The following is a 20856-nucleotide window of genomic DNA, read 5'->3' as shown; positions in this document are numbered from 1 at the left end:
AATATTATAATCAATAAAAAGCAAGAAAAAGTTAAAAATGTAATTTAAAATACTATAATATTTTCTTTCTTTCATTAACTTATTATTTGAGAATAATATTTAGAATTCTTACTAAAATAGTAAAGTATGCTATTTCTTTGTAAAGAAATGAGTAAATCGACTCTAAATTATGTTTTCTTTTTTATTATAAAAATAATAATAATCTTAAATCTAATTACTTATTTAAATGTTATAATGTTTATTTAGACAGAAGGTTGGTTTTTTAGTTATATTTAAATACAAATAAAAAAACACTTTGGTAAATAGAAAGGCATTCATTTTATAATTAGAAAAAAATCAAAAATAATTAAAAATTAATAACTATAAAAAACAGAGATTGTATATTCTACTTAGTAAACAAAAACAATGACTTCAAAAACTATTATTCTTATAGCTATCATTTCTACCTTAGCTTTGAGTTCATTGCTTCTCCTTAATAAAAAAAGCAGTCTAAAATCTGACTAACCAACCATTTATGATTGGCAATCATGCTTGCAGAACACTGTCCTTTCAACTTGCGATTAAGATGATGATCCTCTCGATGTTGATGAATGTAATGCTGCTGCAACCACTACTTCTAGTTGCAACAGTGAATCTTCACCTACAGCATCACAATCATGCACTCATTGGTGGTATTTCTATGAAACCTCCCTAGCTAGTGAAGCTTTGCCTGATAGCTTTTATGAATGTGCTTCTGATTGCCTTAATTTTGCTTAATAAAACAATTTTTATTACCAAAAATTCTTTTCTCCTATGTGGATCAACTGTGCTTTACCAACTCATCATAACAACTGAAAAAATTAAAAAATATATCTTGAGCTAAGATGAAATAGCTATCAAATTAGCTTTATCTTATTAAGAGTAAATTCCTTAATAAAGATATTGGCATTTTATTTTTTTCTGTATAGAAGAGAATTAATTGAAGCACTTACTATCAAATATATTTACTAAAACACAACATCAAAATATTTAAAATGAAAATCTCAATCTATCTTTCTATCAATAAATCAATAATACCTATATATAATTTTAGTAAATGCATGTTTTTATAGATTTTTGTAAGAAAGCAACTTTTTTTATGAATAAAATATTCAAATTTTAGTACGTTTTTTTAAAAGTTTTTCAAATATAAATTACTCTTTCATCCTTATATAAATTTCCTTTTTAGAAATTTATTTTGTCTATTTTATATTCGATAGAAATAAAAATATGAAAGAACGAACATAAATAAAAACAAAAATTCTTTATTATCAAAATATAATATTTTTCATTTTAAATCTATCTAAATAAAATATATAGTTTTTTATGGATAAATAAGTGGAGTTCCTTTTTGATGTATCTTTTTCTACTGATATATTAACTGATCCTTTAATTGATTGGACCCTACAATTTTTGATAATAAATTTTGCTTAACTTCTACTTGCTTAAGTTAAATATATAACAAATCTTTGCGTAGCAATTTCTAGATTGTCATAAATGCATAGCTCTATCTTTATTAATATATAATAATATCATGAAAATTATAAATAATTCATTTTTCTTAAAACTTTATAAAAAAATGAATCCATTAATCTAATCAATCAAAAAAAGCTAATCTAACTGATTTACAAGATTTCTTAAGTAATTTATTTAAATGAATAAATAATAATAAAATTATCTGCATCATATCATTTAGTATTATGCAATTTATTGAAATAGAACAACTTTGTCATTTGATTTCACTAAGAAAATTAAAAAATCTAAAAAAGCATTTGAAATGAAAAGAAAAGTTACTACTACACAACTAATTCAAATGAAAAAAATTTAGAATAATAATAATATTTGCATTCAGTTTATTTGATTTCTACTCTTTACTTTTAATATAGGAAGAAAAATTATTATCATTGATTAATTTACAAAAAAAATTAATTAATTAATTTATCACCAAAAGTTTTTAAAAAACATCTATCAAATTCTACATATTATAAAAGAAAATATTTGAAATGAAATACGCAGCAATTTTATTCTTAACAGTAATTAGCCTACTTTATACATTTTAAAATACAAAAAATTAGCATAGAATACTAAGTGAATACCAGCCAACTATTTTTGATTGGCAGTATTGCATAGAAAGGATAATGTTAAAGACATGTGATTAAGATGATCCATAAGATCGTTAATATTGCTACTCTGCTGCTAGTAAAACAAGCTAGTGTTATAGCGAAACTTCACAATAAGCTTCTACTTCATGTGTGCATTGGTGGATTTATTTTGAGTCTTCTCAAGGTAAAGACACCCTTCCTGATAGTTTTTACTAATGTGCTGAAGATTGCACACAATACGCAAAAGAAAACAGCTTCTATTTTTCTTAGACTTTTTAACCAATGTGGATAACATGCTCTCAGTAATAAAGAAAAGAGAATTGAAATTACTATGAAGTAGTTAGCAAGTAACAGATAATCAAAACAAAATCAAAATAACAACCATAATAATTTAACAAAATTTAATATGAATCCTAATTCATATATTATTAATAACATCCATCATTTTTATTAAAAATAATTACTATTATATAAAATTAAATCTACTTTTAGCGATTTGTATTATCTTATTATTACTATTTAACTATTTAAACTGTTGAATTTACTTTTTTAATAAAATATTTTATAAAACATAAAAAAATAACAATAACATTAAAATCAAATTTTTATGATCCCAAAAAAATTAATTAACTACAAAAACAAAAGAGTTTCTGTTGAGTAAACTCATAAAAGAAAATATCTACTTTAGTAATAAAAATAAAATATAAAGATATGTTAAAGTTATTATTGTATAAATATTGTTTATTAGCATTATTAAGATTACTTAATTATTATAATTATAAATTTATTTTAAAGTAAACATTTTTATATCATAAAATTAATTAAAAATAGCAATTTTGTAAAAAATTAATTATCTGAATTTAAAATAAAATAATTATATCTAATTTTAATTATGTATTTAATTCATTGAGTTCAGAATAAATCTTAAATAAAAAATATATTCGAGTTACTTTTTTGAGCTAGTTAATTTTCATCCAAATTCAAAAAGTATGTATTTACCATTATCTACTAAAATTTTTTAATTTTTAAATTAGAGTGGCATAGTTTACAAAAAACAAACAAAGATCAATCCTATTTATTTTTAATAGAATTTATTTTAAAAGTATTGCTATCATTTAAACCTTGAAAAGACCAAAACTTTTCTACTCATGTTCCTTCTATCTATCTATCTATCTATCTATCTATCTATCTATCTATCTATCTATCTATCTATCTATCTATCTATCTATGTAGGAAATTTTAAGTGAGATAAATCTAATAAATAACGAAGGTAAGAAATTGAAAAAAATATTTTAAGGCTTATAGATGTGTATTCATATTTAATATTATTTTTCTATTATATCATAAAAATAAAAGGGGGTATCCCCCTCCCCTCCATACCTAAAAACCTAAACTTTAAGGAGTAAAGATAAAATATTTTATAAAATGCTGAAGTGATGTAAAATAATTATTTATTGAAGTAAATAAAAATAAATATATTGTAACGATTAATTATTAATTTAAACCACAAACTCACTCACTTGCTCGAATAGAAAATAAATAATTCGGCTATTGTAATTTGTAAAATAGATGTCACTCACAAAATAAAGAAATAATTTATAATTGAATGAATATGATTAACTTTCTAATTCTTTTTTTAATAAAATTTAATTTAAATAAGTTATATAGAAAAGTTGAATGAATATCTTTTACTTAATATGAATTTTATTCAATCAGAATTATCATTCTTTATTTAAATTTATTGAATAAAAAATTTATTTAAATAATTTGATTTTTTTTCATAAAATAAAAGAAATCAGTCAATTTTTAACATTTATTTTTGATATTTACATCTAAACTATTTTAGTTAGTTAGATAGTTAGTTTATTTGATTGGTTTTCAAATCTTATAAATACAATTTAAAGTATAAAATGATCTTCTTAGATAGAACTTAATATAATACCAAAAAATTTTGTTGGGGTAACAAAAATAAACGACTAATTCTATTACTGGATAGTAATTAATAATCATCTATTTTGACTATAACTTCTGTAAAGAGTTAGAAAGAATTATAAAAAAATGATAGATAGTAAATTACTTAGAGCTCAAAGATTCTATATCCAAGTAAAAGTCTTAGTAGAATTTAATAAGATAATAAAAATTGTATTGACCTGCAAATATAAAGTGTGTTGGATTAGAAATCAAATTCTAATAGGAGGGTAACTTAAGCCGCAAAAAAAACTGTAGTTGAGGAAGAACCTTCAATTTTTAGTGCTAAGTCTTAACAAAGGTTTTATAAAGGTTTTAAAAATATTCCTTCTTTGTTAACAGAAAATGATGATGATTCATTTTACTAAAGGAAATCAATTTGCAAGTTAGAAAGCTTAGAAAATGTTTAAAGACCTATAAGATAATATTTTTTATCACCTTAATCATCAAAAAGTAATTCACAAAACAATCTATAAATTGAATAGGTTATAAAGAAGAAATTCAATTCAATGCTTACTAAATAAAAATAAGAAAAATAATAGATTCAATTGAGTTTATAGCTAGGAAAATAAGATAAATTACCTTAATTACCATAACTCAGCAGCTAATAAAAATTTAGGAGCAAGTATAATTTATCAGAATAAATAAAAAAATCAAATCAACAAGAAGAGTAGACAAAATGTGTCTATTCTTAAATGACCCCCTAAAATAATAATTCGTAGATAAATTGTTTACAATAAAAAAACAAATTAGAATAAACAAGATGGCTAAAAAATTAACAATAAACAAAGAAAAAATTATTTTAAGAATAAAATTTAATTTAATAACTGTTCAAATAATAAGATGGCTCTCCCCAAAGAAATAATTTTATTTTCTAAAATTTTTAAGAAAAATAGCTTGATGACATCTAAGACATACAAGTTTAGAATAGCAATGAGGATTTTATTCTTAATGAAAATGAATAAAATTAATAGTTTAATAAATTTAATTATATCTTTAAAGAAAATGAGTATAATGAATCATTAGATAATGAGTTCAATTAGATAAATAGCAATAATTGCTAGAATCGATATAATAACCAAGAAAAAGACAAATTATTAGAAATTCAACAAAAAAACTAATAATTTAAGGGTTTCAAGTATACCTTGCTCAAAGATCTTCACCCTATCATGGAGATAATTAATTTTGAAGATGGTTCATATGAAATAAAAAAAAATTATAAAGAAAATGATTGTAAACTTAATTTGGGAAATCAGCAAATGGCAGGAGATATAAAAGATTCAGATTAGAAGAAAAATAATTAGAATTACTATAGTGATTTCTTTGGCTCAGATAATGTTCACCACTTATATACATTCAAGCACATAAATAGTAAATAAATAAATAAATCATTAATTTTTTATCAAATCATTACAAATTTATTCAATTAAATTTTAAATTTAATAGAATTGAGTGATTAAGCAGAGGAATCATAAGTAGATTTGCACTTATTAAAAGCAGAAAATAATACTATTACTAGTGAGAATTAAACAATCAGAAAAGGAAGAATTTAGCAAAGTAGCAGCAATAACGATAGTCCAATAAACTTTATCAATATTAATAACAATAAAATAAATTAAATAGTAAATTACAGCATATTAAACAACAACAATAACAACGATCTTTTCAAGAATAATAATCAAGTTTAAGATAAATCACCAAATTAATAGTAATAGCAATATATTCAAAATTAGGAAAGAGCAAGGAGTAGTTCTTCAAATACAAGGACATAGATGAAGCAACAAAATTGTAAGTTTTATGAAGGAGATGAGTCCCTATTCGAAACATACTCCCTTGAAAAGTGTTTTGCAAAAAGCAATAGCTATGTTTATGAGGCTAGAAATCGTTTAAATGACTCTTTGACAGAATGCGTCAAACAAGTGAGAATAACAGAAAGAGACTGTACTTATGAATAATTCATAAATGAGTGTAATATTCTCGAAAAAACAAAGCTTTTCCCTCATGAAAATATGATTAAATTCTACGGATACTTTATAACAAAGGAAAATAATGACAGCTAAATATTAATTGGAAATATAGTCATGGAAAGAGGAAAGCAGTCTTTAAAAATGTTCATGCAGCAACGTTAAAACTAAAACAAAAAGCAACAAGAAGAATTAAGCATATCTTAGGTAGAAACAACTAAGTCAAAATAAATCTAAAATCAATCAGAGGTAAAATTCCTAAAAAAATATATCTCGCATTTCTCTCGTTTTTAGAAAGCAAACATAAAAAACACTACAAAATATTTTTGAAGTTTTCAAATCTTATTATTAAATAGCAAACAAAAATTTCATTAGAAAATATTTAAATGTATAAAGAAGAATTTATTGATAGAAGTGTTTAACTCTAATTAATTAATTAAATTATGGTAAAAAACAAATAAAGCATATTAATTTTTAAAACTTTAAATAGCTACTCAACTTTTATGGAATGAATTAATAACTTTTTAAAAAATATAAAGTTAATAATTTGATTTTAATAAACAGAAATTAAATATTAAGATATAAATAAAACAGGGTTTTTAATTATTATTTTTAATCTGCAGCAACCTCTTTACATTAGTTTGTTTTTAATTGATTATTTTTGAAAAAATAAATTTAATAAATAGATTGATGGTGCATACTTTAATGAAGTAGAGGTAGTAGAATTTATGAAAAGCATGATTGATGTTCATTATCACTTGCAAAAAAATAATATTGCTCATAGAGATATAAAACCTTAGAATATTCTTATTGTAGAAGATGATGATCAAAATATTGTTTATAAAGTTTGTGACGTAGGTAGTGGAGTAGGTTTAGAGTCTTCTAGCTAATACACCCGTACAAGGACTGTTGCTGGTACAGAAGTTTACATGTCACCAGAAGTATATACAGGAATTTACAATACAGTTACTTAATATAATCCTTTCAAGAGCGATGTTTTCTCTTTAGGACTTGTATTCTTGGAGTTCCTTACTTTTAAATTGGTAGATAAAGATAAAAAAGTTAGACTAGATAAAGATAAATATATGGCAGAGGTTAAGGAGTTGAGACACGAAGCCAAAAAAAGATATAAATACATTTTCGGATTAAATAAAATTCTAAAGCAAATGCTTGTTTACAATTAAAATGACAGAGTAACCTTCTAAGATTTATATTAGCAGGTCTTTGAAGAAAACAGGCTTACAATTGTAAATTTTAAATCAAGAAAACCAAATTAAATTTATTATTTTTTAATATAATCAATAGTTGAGTAGCAGACAGTAATAACTTGAAAGATTACAGTCAAGTATATGGGAAGAAGTAATGAATAAAGACAATATTATGGAGCTGCTTGAGGACTCTGTTAAAAACAATGTATCCTCATTTCGTATAGAACTTAACTCGTAAAATTTATACACAAACAATTCTCAAAATGATTTCTAAACCTTTTGTTTGAATAAAGTGTTTAGCCAAAATAATTAATTGAATAATTCACAAAGCTAAAAGAAACAATCAAGAGAATAATGCTAAAAAAGCTTTTTCTATCTCTGGATTAGTATATTTATTGATATTGTCATTTAAAATTAAAAATTTAATATTTTTATAGAATATTTTTAACTGTGGAGTAATCAAAACTGCTAGGTGAAGCTATATCCAAATCACAGCTATTAGTAAATTTAGAGCTCTCTTTATTCTAGTAAATTAAAATTTTTAGTTAATTCAAATACATTTAAATGCATTATATTATAAAAGCTTATTATTACTAATTACGAAATTATATTTTTAAAGAAAACAAAAGTATTTAAAATCAATTATTATGGTTTACTGAGTATTTATTTATTCGCTTTCTTATTTCAATAACTTCAAATATTATTTTAGAAGTGCTTAAAACACCCTTTTTCATTTTAACTATTTTCTCTCATTTAAACAATTTTTTAATTTTATTTATTTTTTCTATATTTATGTCAGAGAATAAATAAATAAATATAAAATTAATAATTTTGAATAGGAGTTCTTTAGGGGAATAGGGGTGCATTTACTTATTATAAGGGGTATCTGCTTGCTTAAAGCTAAAAGTTTTAAAAATAAACATTTCAAAGTAAATGATTAATTAATCTAATCTAATTACTTATTTAATAAAAATAAAAAATTCTAAAATATAGTAATATGATTGGTTCTTAGGGGATTATTACAGGATTATAAAATTTAGCAAAACTGACTTAATTGAGTGAATTAATACTAGATCTAAGTCAAAATCAACTAGGATTAGAATGTGTAGATACTATTTGCAATGTGCTTTAGGCTTGCAATTAACTTAAAAAACTCGAATTAAAATTAGCCAATAACAGCATTACTTATAAAGGTGTAAAATAAATGAAAGATTCTTTTGAAAAGCTCAAGCAGCTACAGTCATTCTATTTAAATTTGAGTTAAAATTAATTTTTTGCTGACTAAGGCTTCATTCAAGTCGGAAATCTTATTGAAAATAGCACTTAATTGAGAGAACTTACAATTGTAGTTTAAGTGTAAAATTTACTTAGTATTTATAAATTAATATAAGTAATTTAAATAAAAAAAAGGAATTCTATTCAAAATAGAGGATTAAAAGAATTTTCTTTATGCTTATAAAACTTAGTAAATCTTAGACATTTCAATCTTTACATTTGGGGGTAAATAGATTAATAGACAATTAATTATTTATAAATGTTTTTTTTAATTTAATAAATTTTTTAAAGAAACTAAATAGAAGGAGCAGGATTTGAATAACTTGGAAAAGCTATTTAAGCTTTAGAAAGTTTAGAATCTATACAGATGAATTTAACAAAGTAATTTTATATTTTATAACAAAATATCTATAAATATGATATTGAAAATTAACAGTAATAGCGTTACTTCTCTGGGATTGTCTGAAATTGAGAAAGGATTAACAAATAAAAAAAGAATTACTAAAATAAGACTTTAAATGGAAGGGTAAATTCTATTTATTATTTTTAAAAAATAAAAATAACTCAATATTTTATTTGTTATTTCAGATGTGGTTTAGTGTCAGAAGATATGATTTATGTAGGAAGAATCATGAGCATTTAGCAACTCAAAACTGTTTCTCTCAATATATAAAAGTAAATAAAATGAATTTATTATAGATTAACAAAAAAAAGATTAACAATTTTTCTTTATTTTTTTAAATAGTAACAAATTAGATGACAAAGCAGCTCTATTCATAGCTTCAGGATTACAATATTCTAAGTGCATTGAGGAGTTCAATTTGAACTTGAGTGATTCAAATATTTCAGGTCCAAGTCATCTTTAAATTTGGAAGTAACTGTTACAAGGAAAATTCTTAAATAGCGTTTATTACAGTGCAAGAAAGTAAAAATAAATTATTTCTTAAGTTAAATAAATTAATAAATAAATAATTAAATTAAAAGCAATCAACTTGACGATAAAACTTTAGATCAAATTATTAAAATGGGAGAGTCATTTAAAAAACTGAAATACTTTTGTTTAGACTTGGAATCGTATTTATTATTTTTTTACATTAAAACCCAAATAAAAAACAACCAAAATTTTTATTTAGAAACCAGTTTACTGAAGGAAGCAAGAAGAAATTTGAGCAAGACTTGCGTGCTTATTTCAAGAAAAATAAAGTTTTGGAGCTTATAATATGAATTTTATTTAATAAATAAATTATAAAATATTTAAATGTAATTATTTTTCTATTTATATTAACTCTAATAAATTAATTAATTAAGTTTGTTTTATAACTTCAATTACTTAAATAGATAGCTAAATAGCTTAATAACTCAATAAATCAATAATATCAATCAAGCATTAATATAAATCTTTTCTTTATAAGTAAATAAATAATATAACCATCCATTTCTCTTATTTTTCACAAGAAGGCTTTATAAATTATTATAAATAGAAATCCAGCAACTATAAAAGCAAATAGTGAATATAATAAGCATTTATTTAGGTTAATCCTTCTCTACATAGTATTAATATCGCCTTCAGCTTGGTCGAATTCCCTCTAGTTATGTTAAGTTCTTTGAACTACTTTGTCTAATTATTTATTCTATGCGTTAACGTTAGATTACATCGAGTCAGCATATTGGCTAGCTTTGTAAATATCATGCTTAGCTCCAATTAATGTATTGTTAGATCTTAGATTGCTAATATATATTTCATTGTCATCATTTCCACTCATATTGTGTTACTAATATTGTTTTTCTTGAACCCTCTATTTAAATTATAAATAAAATATTTAAATATAAATATCAAAATTCATAAAATCATTGTTGGTTGAACTTTTTGCTAAGGAATATTAACTCAATCAAATATTTTTTAAAAGCTGAAATGATTTTCATGTTTTTGTAAAAAAAGCATCTATTTATTTCATATATTTAAAATTTATTTTTTTGTATAAAAAATATTTATTGAATCATTCATTCATTCATATTTACTAAATTAAGCCTTTAATAAATTTATTAAGACTATTTATTCATCATTATTTTGTTTTTTTTCAAAATAAAATTATTATCAATTTAAATTACTAAGGCATCAAACTATTTACCGAAAAGTGCCTATTGTGCAAGTTGTATTCCTTTCTAGTTTATTTCTTGCTATAGCTACAGATATTCATTTTAATACTGTTTAACCTGTTTAGATAATAATTAATCTAAAAAAATGTTTATTTCACCTCTAATTTACTTTTTATTAGTGCTTTTTTATGCTAATAGACTCTTATTCCATACCTATTGTTATTATTGTTAAAATCTCTTTTTAATTTTCTTGCTTATTCGAATATTTATTTTACTTGTTAAGCTAAATTTTAACTATTTCATTTCTGATTATATTTACTATTCTACATTCCCTTTTAAATACAATTTAATTTTATAAAATGAAGTAATGTCTTAAACCAAACAAACAAATAAATAAATAACAATTTGTTTTTATGTAATTTTTTACTGGAATTTGAATTTCTTAGTAAACGTTTTATTTATTCCTTCGTTTCAATAAATTCCTATTCATTTTCCTCAAACTAATTCATGAGATCAGCAAAAAAAAGATATGCAAACTTGAATAAAAATATATTGAAATAATAAATAAGGTAATGAATGATTTTAGATTTAATTAATTTGCAAAATATTTTCAAAATTTGAGATTGAAAGCTTTTTAATAAATAAACGAATCAAATATTCAAATTAAATTTCAGCAATAAAAATGTTTTTCTTTTAAAGTTAATTAATTATTTTAGTGAATTTCCAGTTTCTATTATTTTAAATAAATCTAGATTCATGAAATTGAATTTATATATTTTAATTCAAGTGTTTTATCTTAAATTTATGGCTATTTGTGTAGCATTTAATTGATATTGTTTGATCTGCAAAAAAGATTAATTAGCATTTTAATCACTAAAATTTGTATTCGTAAAAATCAGGTAAATAAAAAAGTTAGGTAGTTAAACAAATGATCTTTTTTATGATTGAAAAAATCGTATCAGCAAACTAAGAAACTTAATTAATCAAACAACTTAAAATTGATTGATCAATAATTAAAATAGAAAAGAAAAAATAAATAAATAAGAAAGTTAATAGAAGTGATAAATTAAACCTAACGCCAAAATATATCCTTATTAGTAAATTTACGTTTTTTTACATTCAAATTAAAAGCATCCTTTTACTAATTCGATAATATAATAAATTAATTAGATTCTAATATATTAAAAACAAGCAAGCAAGCAAACAAACAAACAAACAAACAAACATTCAAAAAAATAAAAGAAAAAATGTTTACTTCTGTGTTCAAGATTGCTTATTCTTTCTTCGGTAAGCTCTTCTACATTGCTGAATATCTTCACTTTTGAGTTGCAAAACAAAATTACTTACTTGTGAGACTCTATAAATGCTAAAACTTGATTTTAAAAGGATTGAATCATTGTGCAAGCTCTTATTGAAGATTTAATAATGAAAGCCATTTATTTCTATTCATAAATTATTCAATTAAAATATTATAAATGAAATATTCACTAAATAATTCTAATTTAATACTAAATTAAAACACTGCCTTTTATATTACTTACTCTCTTGTATTTTATTATTCTTTACTTCTTTCAAAAAAAAAACTGCAAACCTTCTTTCTTAAAATAAAAAAAATAGTAACTTATAAATTTCTTCATGTCCTGGATTTAAATGAAATGATGAATTTATATTATAAAAATTAAAAATTTCTATATAGATTAATATTATAATTTTTTTGCATAATCGTTTATATTTTTGTGTAAAGTACAAACAAGCATAAAAACATAAACACATACATTATTAGTTGTAAAACTTTTTAATTAAATTAATTAATTAAAAGAATAAAAGAAGTGTATTATTGGGTATTTATTTTGATATATGTGCTAAAAATAGTTTAAAAAGAGTGGTAAATATAAATGATTTATCTGTATTATCTAATTTATTCGTACAATTTTTAATTTATATGCATTATGATGTATTTTATATTTACTAACATTTTAAATTAATTTAATCATTAGAATAATAATAAGTTGCTTGGTAAAATGATAATTAATTTTAAACTTTTATAAAGATAAATATTAGAAATATATAATAAGAATTACTTTTAAAATATTTATCTCATTAATTTTAGTTGTATTAAATTTTTATTAATTTTATTATATGTTTTCAAATCAGAATTTTTTAGTAATTATTTGTTTGTTTGTTTTTAAATGTAAAACTCTTTCACTTTTTATTTATCTATGTTTAAATATAGAATTGGCTTTTTAATGGAGGGTTTTAATACCTGTAATTCTAGTTAATTTTAAAAAGAGTAAATTAATGCTTTTAAATGAAATATTTTACATCAAATAGATTATTTTAAAGTACACTTTCATAAGAAAGTTAGGTATATTAGGTGCTTTCTATATCTCGTAATTTAAATTTTTTCTGTGCTACACTTTTAACATAATTAACGAACTAAAAGAACATAAAAGGTAGTATTATAACGTTAGCAATTACTAAAATTGCTAACAACTATTCAAACAAAGCATCTATATTGTTTAGCATTTTAAAATAGAGGTAAATACAATTAGTATAAACTAAAATCCCTTTCCCAATAAAGACTATAAAAAAGCAAGGATCTCTGAATTAATTTTTGTTCAATTCAATATATTTATATTAGATCATCAACTATTCATTCATTTATAAAATAGATTTTATAAATAATTAAACGATTAATTAAATAATAAAATAACAATTTTTTAGTTAATATTTTAAATAATATAATTCAACTGCAATTTATTTACTTTTACTACAACAAATTCAAAAGCAAAGTAAAAAGCCCCAAATAAAAAGCAAGCAGGAAAGACTGGAGCTAATCCGAAAACAATTATTGATACTGAAAGAGCATTTTAGTATCTAGTTCGAGCATCAAATACTGGTTTTTAAATATAACTTGCAAGCTTTAAGATAAACTAAACAGTTTTAGATTAATTTTATTTGAATCTAATCTATATAAAAAGGATGGAATAAAAAACAAAATTATTAATAGTTTTGCCAATCACAATATAATAGTAAGCTTGCATTAACCCATCTGTACGATTAAACAAATTTTAAGAATTATTATTTCATATTAATATAAACAATTTAATTCATGTAAAAATTTACTTTGACTGAAGTAAACTGTAAAAAGCGAGTAATTTTCTATTGATTGAATCAGCAGAGGCGGAATCAAAATAGAGAAGAGAAAATATGAAAGCACAGAGAATTTAAATGAGAAATAAATTTCTTCACTATCAAAATGAAATTTAACCTTGCTATTTATTTAAATTTGAAAATATTTCATAAATAAATTTAATAAATAAAATTAAAATAAATATTTTACCTAATAAAATCGTTGGTGAAATATTAATGTACGCTATTTATTATGCTAAATCCTATCGAGACTGCTATAGACATAAGTTACAACTCAACCTAAGAATATAGTTCTTTTGTATTTTATAAAGACATTTTCTAGAAAGTTAGGTAAGAAAAATAACCTAGCAAACAATATGTAATTGACGATAATCCAAATAGTTTTTTTACTGGAAAAAAGTAAATATATCTTTTTGCAGAAAGGTTTTCCCATTTAATATGATCTGTTATTTCTGCTTTCTTTAATATAAACAAACAATAAATTTAATTATGTGAATCAAAAAAAATAATTTAATAATTTAAATTAAATACTTCAATTCTCAGTTATTTATTTTAGTACAATATTCCTTAACTCCTAGTAAGTTACTCAAAAATCTAAGCATCTTTTAAAAAAAACTTTAGCTATAAAATAAAATCTTATTATAAATATATAGAGCATACCTTTTTAATACTTAAATATTAGGAAAGCACTTCCTAAAAAGTGCTGATTCATAAAATATTTATCTTCTTTTATTCCAGTGTAGCAATTATAAAATTATTGCTCAATAGATTAAACCTGCGCTCTATATTATTCAACTATTTTTCTTATTTGTTCCTAATTAAAAATTTTATTTTGAGATTCAACTAATACTTCGAATGCATTTTCATCAACAGATTAAAAGCTTCTCCATTTGATTAATTCTTATTTCATTTCTTGAAGTTATTTAAAGTTAAAGCAAAAAGATATATCGTAAATTCTATCTTTGAGAAAAAAGTCTTATTTATCATCAATTTTCAATTTTAAATTGGAAAAAAAATTCTAATTATTTTAAATAATAAAATTAATTGTCTTTACTTTTAAGAAAAACTTAAAAATCTATCAATCTAAGCTTTAAAAATAAATTAACAAAATTAAAAAAAACTACCATCATATGTTCTTTATAACTCTAAAAATCCTTGGATTTACTTTGTTCCTGTGGTCTGATTTTCTCAATATTTGAAATGAAAAGGATAAAATTTTTTAATTAATCTTATTCGTTTTCATCCTCTTAATTTATGATAGCTTTCAGGATATAGATTATCAAAAAAATAATTGCTACACAGGATGATACTAAATTTGCAGTTTCCTACTTTTTTAGAGCCGATTCATCATGTTAAATATTTCCAATAGATTATTAAGTTATCCAAGTTTTTAAGCACATTCCTGAAATTTTTGATGTTATTTAACTTTCAAGAAACCCTTATAATTATAGAGCAGCCTTAAATTTAGATATATCTACACATTAAGTTCCCTGCAGATTTGTATATAAATTGAAGATACCACTAACGAGAAACAAAGTAACAAAAAGTAACATCATAAACCTGTAAAAAAAGGAGAATGTATGATAGGAAACTTAAGATTTATTTTAATCAAAGCATTTATTTGATCTTAGCAGATTATCTTCACTTCTATAGGATTGTCCTTTTTTTGAGCTAAAATGGATATTTTATTCTTGTTTTTTTGTAAACTAGCTCAAATTATTTAGACTCTGAAACTTCTATTTTTTTTTTGAAATAAACTGAGGCATATAATTAATTAATTAATCATTTAAATTACTAACTACTATTGTTGTTTTTTGATATTGTCAATTTTAAATTTTGAAGAAAAGTTCTGTAAATCTTTAATAGCATTTAGACTATTCTCTCTTCTTTATCTAATAAAAAAAAATATTTTTAAATGTTTCAAACCTTTTTTATTCGATTAGCTGATAAGTAAATAAATGAAATAATTTATAACTCTTTGTTTTTTGGAGAATATTTAATGAAGTTTCTTTCTTCATTTTCAGCAGTTTATAAATTATTGAAATTTTGATTTGCCTTCAAAAATTCAATTTCGTGAAAGCTATTTTATTAGTTCATGTTTTATTTTGTAATTTACTATTTAACTATTATCTTAAATATTTTATTTTTAATAATTACAACTAACTATTAACTTTAGTTAAAAATCTGCTTTTAAAATTAATTAGTAAAGTATTTCTTAATCTTGAATTCAATTTGGTAAATTAAATTGTTTAGAGTAACTTATATATTTTATAATTAACTTCCCAGTTATAATATAAATAAAAATACACACATCAAAAATATTATTCAATTATCAATAAAAATGAGATTGATTACTATTTCAACATAATTATAAGAATAACAATTTTAATCACTAATTTATTTTTAATATAATTTTAATCATCAATATTTAAAATACTTCTTCATATAACTTGCGCTTAAATGGTAAAAAAATCCTAAGTTACACTTTGAAAAAATTTTAAATAAATTAACTAAAGTTTTTTTCGCTTCGGAACTATTTCAGTTGAAAAATTGATTATTTTTTTGCTTATTATCATATTAAAAAAATTTTTTAATAACTTCGCTTCGAAACTAAATATTTACATGAATCAAATTTTCAATCACTTATTACCTATTGTTTGTTTTTTTTAAATTTTATTTAATTAATATCCACTAATATTTTTGAGAGAATTAACATCTAAATCTTTTATTTAAAATCCAGTAAGCTTTTGGATTGTTTATCTGTGCATAGATAAGCTCAGAATTAATTAAGATAATCTTACAATAATAAATCTTACTTTTTTTATTTCTAGATCTCCGCTTCTATAAATTAATGTAATACTCTATCAATTTCAAGATATTTAGTAATCATTGATTATCATGTCATTTATTTCATTTTTAGAAAACTAATCAAAAAGTTTATTCAATTTGTATTGTGATAACAACTCTAAAAATAAGGTAACTAATTATTAATATATCAACATTTATTTAGATCGAATTCTCAGATTCAAATAATTTTTTTAGGCTTTACTAAAAAATTAACAGACTTAACAAGAAGTTAAAATAATATTTTATTTAAAGATTCTTGCTGCTTCCATTCTTATTTATTTTCTATTTTGTCTTTTAAAAAATTTAATAAATTATTTACAATAATACCTGATTTTATGAAAAAAAAGGAGTCTAATAAAATATTAATAAACAGCACCATTTTATTTTTTTTTTAAGTTGATAATTCAACAATAAATTATTATAAATTCTTTGATAATTTGAAATTAAATTGATTGAGTTGGGTTGGGTTGTTTCAATTAATAAAATTTATGTTAAAATATGATTAAACATTTTAAATTTTTTTAAAAGTATGTAAAAGGCAAACATATACAAATTCTTGCTTTTTATTCAAGTTATTTATCTAACTATCAAATAAGTATAATAGAAAATTACTTTTTAAAATTTTAACTTAAACTTTTTTGTCTATTTAAAATTAAAATTTTATTTTATTTATTAATTTTAAGGCAAAGGCATTTTTTTCATTTAAGTTTTACTCCAAATTTTGCTCAAAAAAATTAAATGTAAGGAAGGTATGTGTGCTAACCAATCTGAAACTAAATACTGAAAATATTTATTAACGGTTAACACCCAATCCAAAAATTTTTTTCAGAAGTAATTTAATTTTCATTCTTCTATTAAATTTATTATTTTATTTTTAAAGCAGATTTTAATATTTTTAAATATTTATTTTATATATTTTTTTATTATATAAATAAAGTATTAAAAACTAATAAATAAGAATAAATTAGGATTGAGACAGATTGTTTTTAAACTTTTGAATAAAATTATTTTGGTAATTTTTAGGTTATTTACAGACAGACAGCATTTTATTATATAAATAGCTTCTAAATTTCAAAATTAATATTCACTTTTATTAAATAAAATACTATTTAATATTTCCATTTATTGAAATTAATTATATTTAATTTAAGATTTGTTATTTGAATAAATTTATAAAATAAATTTGGTGGTTAAACAATTAGTTTATATATTAAAATATAATTAATTTCACCTTAAATTTCAATTTTTCTACTTTAGATAATAATTATTCCAATAAATCTGGTTTTTATTACTCAGCTAAAATAATTTTGTATTACTTTAAAAAATTAATTTTTTCTTAAATTCATTTGCGATTTATCCAGTCTTATCAGGTTAATTTTATAGTAGCTTTAAAAGAAATATTAATTAATTGCTTACTTATTAAAAATTTAAATAAAATCGAACACTTAGACATTTCATGTTTTATTATTATAATTATATTTAAAATAGCTAATTAATAAAATCTTAGCCAAAAACTTTAAAAGATGTGTTAATTATCTTACTTTTTAATTTGCCTTCCTTTCAAATGAGTAATTTTATTAAATATTACTTATTAATAAATTACATCATCTAATAATAATATTTACTATTTTCCAGTATAAATTCATACGCACTAATAAGTATTTAGAAAATATTACTCAGCTAGAAGGATAAAATAATTAACAAAATCAGAGTATACTTTATTATTGAATTAGGTTGTTGCTACCTTTAAATAAAAAACTTCAAAAACATACTTTTGGCAGCTTTATTATAATTATTGAAGTTTTGTCAAAATAAAATATTTTATTTAATGCTTTTTTTCTTATAAATAAAAATTATGCAATAATATCTTTGAAGATTAAGGATATTATTAAATATTTAAAAATTATTCCATTTATTTTACCATAAAATTTAGAGATGACGAAATTATTTAAATGTTGCAATTAAGTAAAGTTGGAAATAGCTTTAAGTTAAAGTTATTATACTTCACTATAAATTAAATTTTAAGTTGAAAATTTAGATTACATACACAATTTTAGATCCTCTATAAAAGCAATAAAAAAATGAAGACCAATCAAATAATTTTCTTGCTTTTATCCACTATATCCCTAAGTGTTTCATCTTTCTAGTATGATATAGAAGTAGCAGAGAGATTAAGTGCTTATTCTTTAGCTTCGTATTGCTCTCATTCTAATCTAAAAAACTGGTCTTGTGGTAAAACTTGTGAGAGAGTAGAGCCATTAAAAGATATAAAAACATTTGAAAATGAAAAAGAGATCTTTTACATGATTGGCTACAGCAAAAAGGAGGACGCGATTGTTATTGCTACTAGAGGAACTTTACCTTGGAGCATCTAAAATTGGTTAACAGATCTTTCAATTTCAAAAGTAGACTACTAAAATTGTAAAAAGTGCTAAGTTCACCAAGGTTTTTATGAAGCCTTTTAATCTATTTTTGATTCTCTAAAGATTTAATTTATAAAAATGAGAAAATAGTACCAATATAGTAAAATATATATAACAGGTCATAGCTTGGGAGGCGCTCTTGCTACTTTGTTGGTTCCTGAAATTTATAAACTGAACAATAATATGCCTGTAGATGCCTTTATCACATAAGGTAGTCCTCGCATAGGTAAAGAATAAATAAGATTTTCTTTTTTTATGAATTTTAATTAAAATTTTGCTCAGAAAATATCATCCCTCTCATTAAGCTTATTATAAGAAAAATCTATTTTTGAATATAAATTAAAAAACAATTTGATTTACATCGTTTTTTATTTTGGATGTTGTAATTTCTTTTATTAAAAACCTCAACAATAATAAATAAAATAATTCACAATAAAAAAATACTTTCATTTAAGTAAGGCATCTAATATAATTTTTAATTTCAAATTTAAAAATAGTGAATGAAATTAAAATTAATAAAATGATAATTTTATGTAAAGGTAATTAATAATTTAGTCTTTGGTTTGCCTAAAACAATAATTTCTCAAAAATTAGTGCAAGAATAACTTTAAATAAAGACCCTGTAGTTTAACTTCCAGCTTATTCTTTTCCTTTTTCTTTTAAGCATATTGGAAATGAAGTATTTTATAGTGATGCTAGCACTAAGCATCAATATACTAAATGCTTGAAGCCTGAAGATTAAAGCTGCTCCTTTGGTGTATATTTCGCTACAAATGTTATTGACCATTAATCTTACTTTGGATTTGGTTGGGGATTAGAATTACTTTCATGTCGCTGATTGATTTATAAAATTAAGAAATAAGATTATCTAACCTTTAAATGGATTAAGTAATAAATAAATTTATAAAAAGTATGTTTCATAAAATGTTCTTTATTTAGTAAATAATTCCTCATAAATTAAAACCACACTCTCCCACTAAATGAAAACTATATTTTCATGCTTTATTTTTAAAAAAATTTTGATGGGGGTAATGCTAGTTGCTTTAAATTCACTCCTTTAAGATCTCCCTAGCAATATTTATAATTTATTTTTACACAAAAATTTAAGATTTTGATAACACCCTATTTTATACAATATTTCAAAATATATCAGAAAATTAATTTTAATTTTTTACATAGTCTTTAAAATAATTATTTTTAATGTTAAAAATTGAAATAATTGTCTTCTTTTTTATCAAATTTAAAACATGTTTTAATATTTAATAATTTTTTAAAAATTTAAAACATCAAACGAATTTCAGAAGTGTTTTTTTTTATTATCTAATAACTCCATCCTTAAGGTAAAATGTGAGCATAAGAATGTAAATATTACTGTAACATATAAAATATAAGGTAAATTATTATATCATAATAAAATTAATTTTAAAATTCAAAAATGACTATTTGTATTTTCTAATTTGCGTATAGGTGATAAAGTATCATAATGCTTAGAATATTCATTTAAGCTAATCATATATTTATATTAAGGGCTTGAGTTTATAGAATTAGTTAACTGTAGTTAATTTCTATGATTAGAAGTATTAGAAACATTTTTTTATAGTGAGAATTTATTTTCACTTTATTCGAATAGTGAGCATTTATTATTTTATTTTAAAATTGTTACATCAGCAAAGTATTCAATTTAAAATTCAACTTCTTAATTGTCAATAATCTTTATGGAAGGTTTATTTTAAAGGCAAATCAATTTCATGATATTTTAAATATACTCCCAGCACATAATATTAACTTTTGAGGGTTGTTA

General features: G+C 21.5%; 5 protein-coding genes across 5 annotated transcripts; 4 read left to right on the top strand and 1 right to left on the bottom strand. All coding sequences in view use genetic code 6, as the record gives it.

Moving 5' to 3' along the window:
- Window positions 1–405: 405 nt before the first annotated feature.
- TTHERM_00434090 (transmembrane protein, putative) lies at window positions 406–834 on the top strand (the record flags this gene model as incomplete). Its single annotated transcript, XM_001011434.3, has 1 exon — window positions 406–834. The coding sequence occupies one exon, from the start codon at window positions 406–408 to the stop codon at window positions 832–834; it is 429 nt and encodes a 142-aa protein (XP_001011434.1).
- A 1187-nt stretch (window positions 835–2021) lies between these two features.
- TTHERM_00434100 (hypothetical protein) lies at window positions 2022–2444 on the top strand (the record flags this gene model as incomplete). The annotated part of the gene is made up of 1 exon (XM_001011435.2): window positions 2022–2444. One exon carries the CDS (start codon window positions 2022–2024, stop codon window positions 2442–2444), a length of 423 nt encoding a protein of 140 aa, XP_001011435.2.
- A 1586-nt stretch (window positions 2445–4030) lies between these two features.
- On the top strand, window positions 4031–9759 carry TTHERM_00434110 (Serine/Threonine kinase; the record flags this gene model as incomplete). The annotated part of the gene is made up of 15 exons (XM_001011436.3): window positions 4031–5459; window positions 5535–6301; window positions 6739–7299; window positions 7358–7494; window positions 7554–7646; window positions 7698–7787; window positions 8100–8189; window positions 8254–8616; window positions 8671–8760; window positions 8827–8916; window positions 8972–9061; window positions 9124–9210; window positions 9281–9460; window positions 9520–9609; window positions 9669–9759. 15 exons carry the CDS (start codon window positions 4031–4033, stop codon window positions 9757–9759), a joined length of 4248 nt encoding a protein of 1415 aa, XP_001011436.3.
- Window positions 9760–9983: 224 nt separating this feature from the next.
- TTHERM_00434120 (transmembrane protein, putative) lies at window positions 9984–11213 on the bottom strand (the record flags this gene model as incomplete). The annotated part of the gene is made up of 5 exons (XM_001011437.2): window positions 11060–11213; window positions 10908–10964; window positions 10802–10845; window positions 10645–10749; window positions 9984–10331 (listed from the first exon to the last, which is right to left on the bottom strand). The coding sequence occupies exons 1-5, from the start codon at window positions 11139–11141 to the stop codon at window positions 9984–9986; spliced, it is 636 nt and encodes a 211-aa protein (XP_001011437.2). The 5' UTR covers window positions 11142–11213.
- Window positions 11214–18713: 7500 nt separating this feature from the next.
- TTHERM_00434150 (lipase family protein) lies at window positions 18714–19893 on the top strand (the record flags this gene model as incomplete). The annotated part of the gene is made up of 2 exons (XM_001011440.2): window positions 18714–19281; window positions 19595–19893. 2 exons carry the CDS (start codon window positions 18714–18716, stop codon window positions 19891–19893), a joined length of 867 nt encoding a protein of 288 aa, XP_001011440.2.
- Between the last annotated feature and the right edge of the window lie 963 nt (window positions 19894–20856).

This window comes from Tetrahymena thermophila (genome assembly GCF_000189635.1).
Source record: "Tetrahymena thermophila SB210 genomic scaffold scf_8254470, whole genome shotgun sequence".
Classification (NCBI taxonomy): domain Eukaryota; phylum Ciliophora; class Oligohymenophorea; order Hymenostomatida; family Tetrahymenidae; genus Tetrahymena; species Tetrahymena thermophila.
This window is presented reverse-complemented; position numbering and strand designations above follow the sequence as displayed.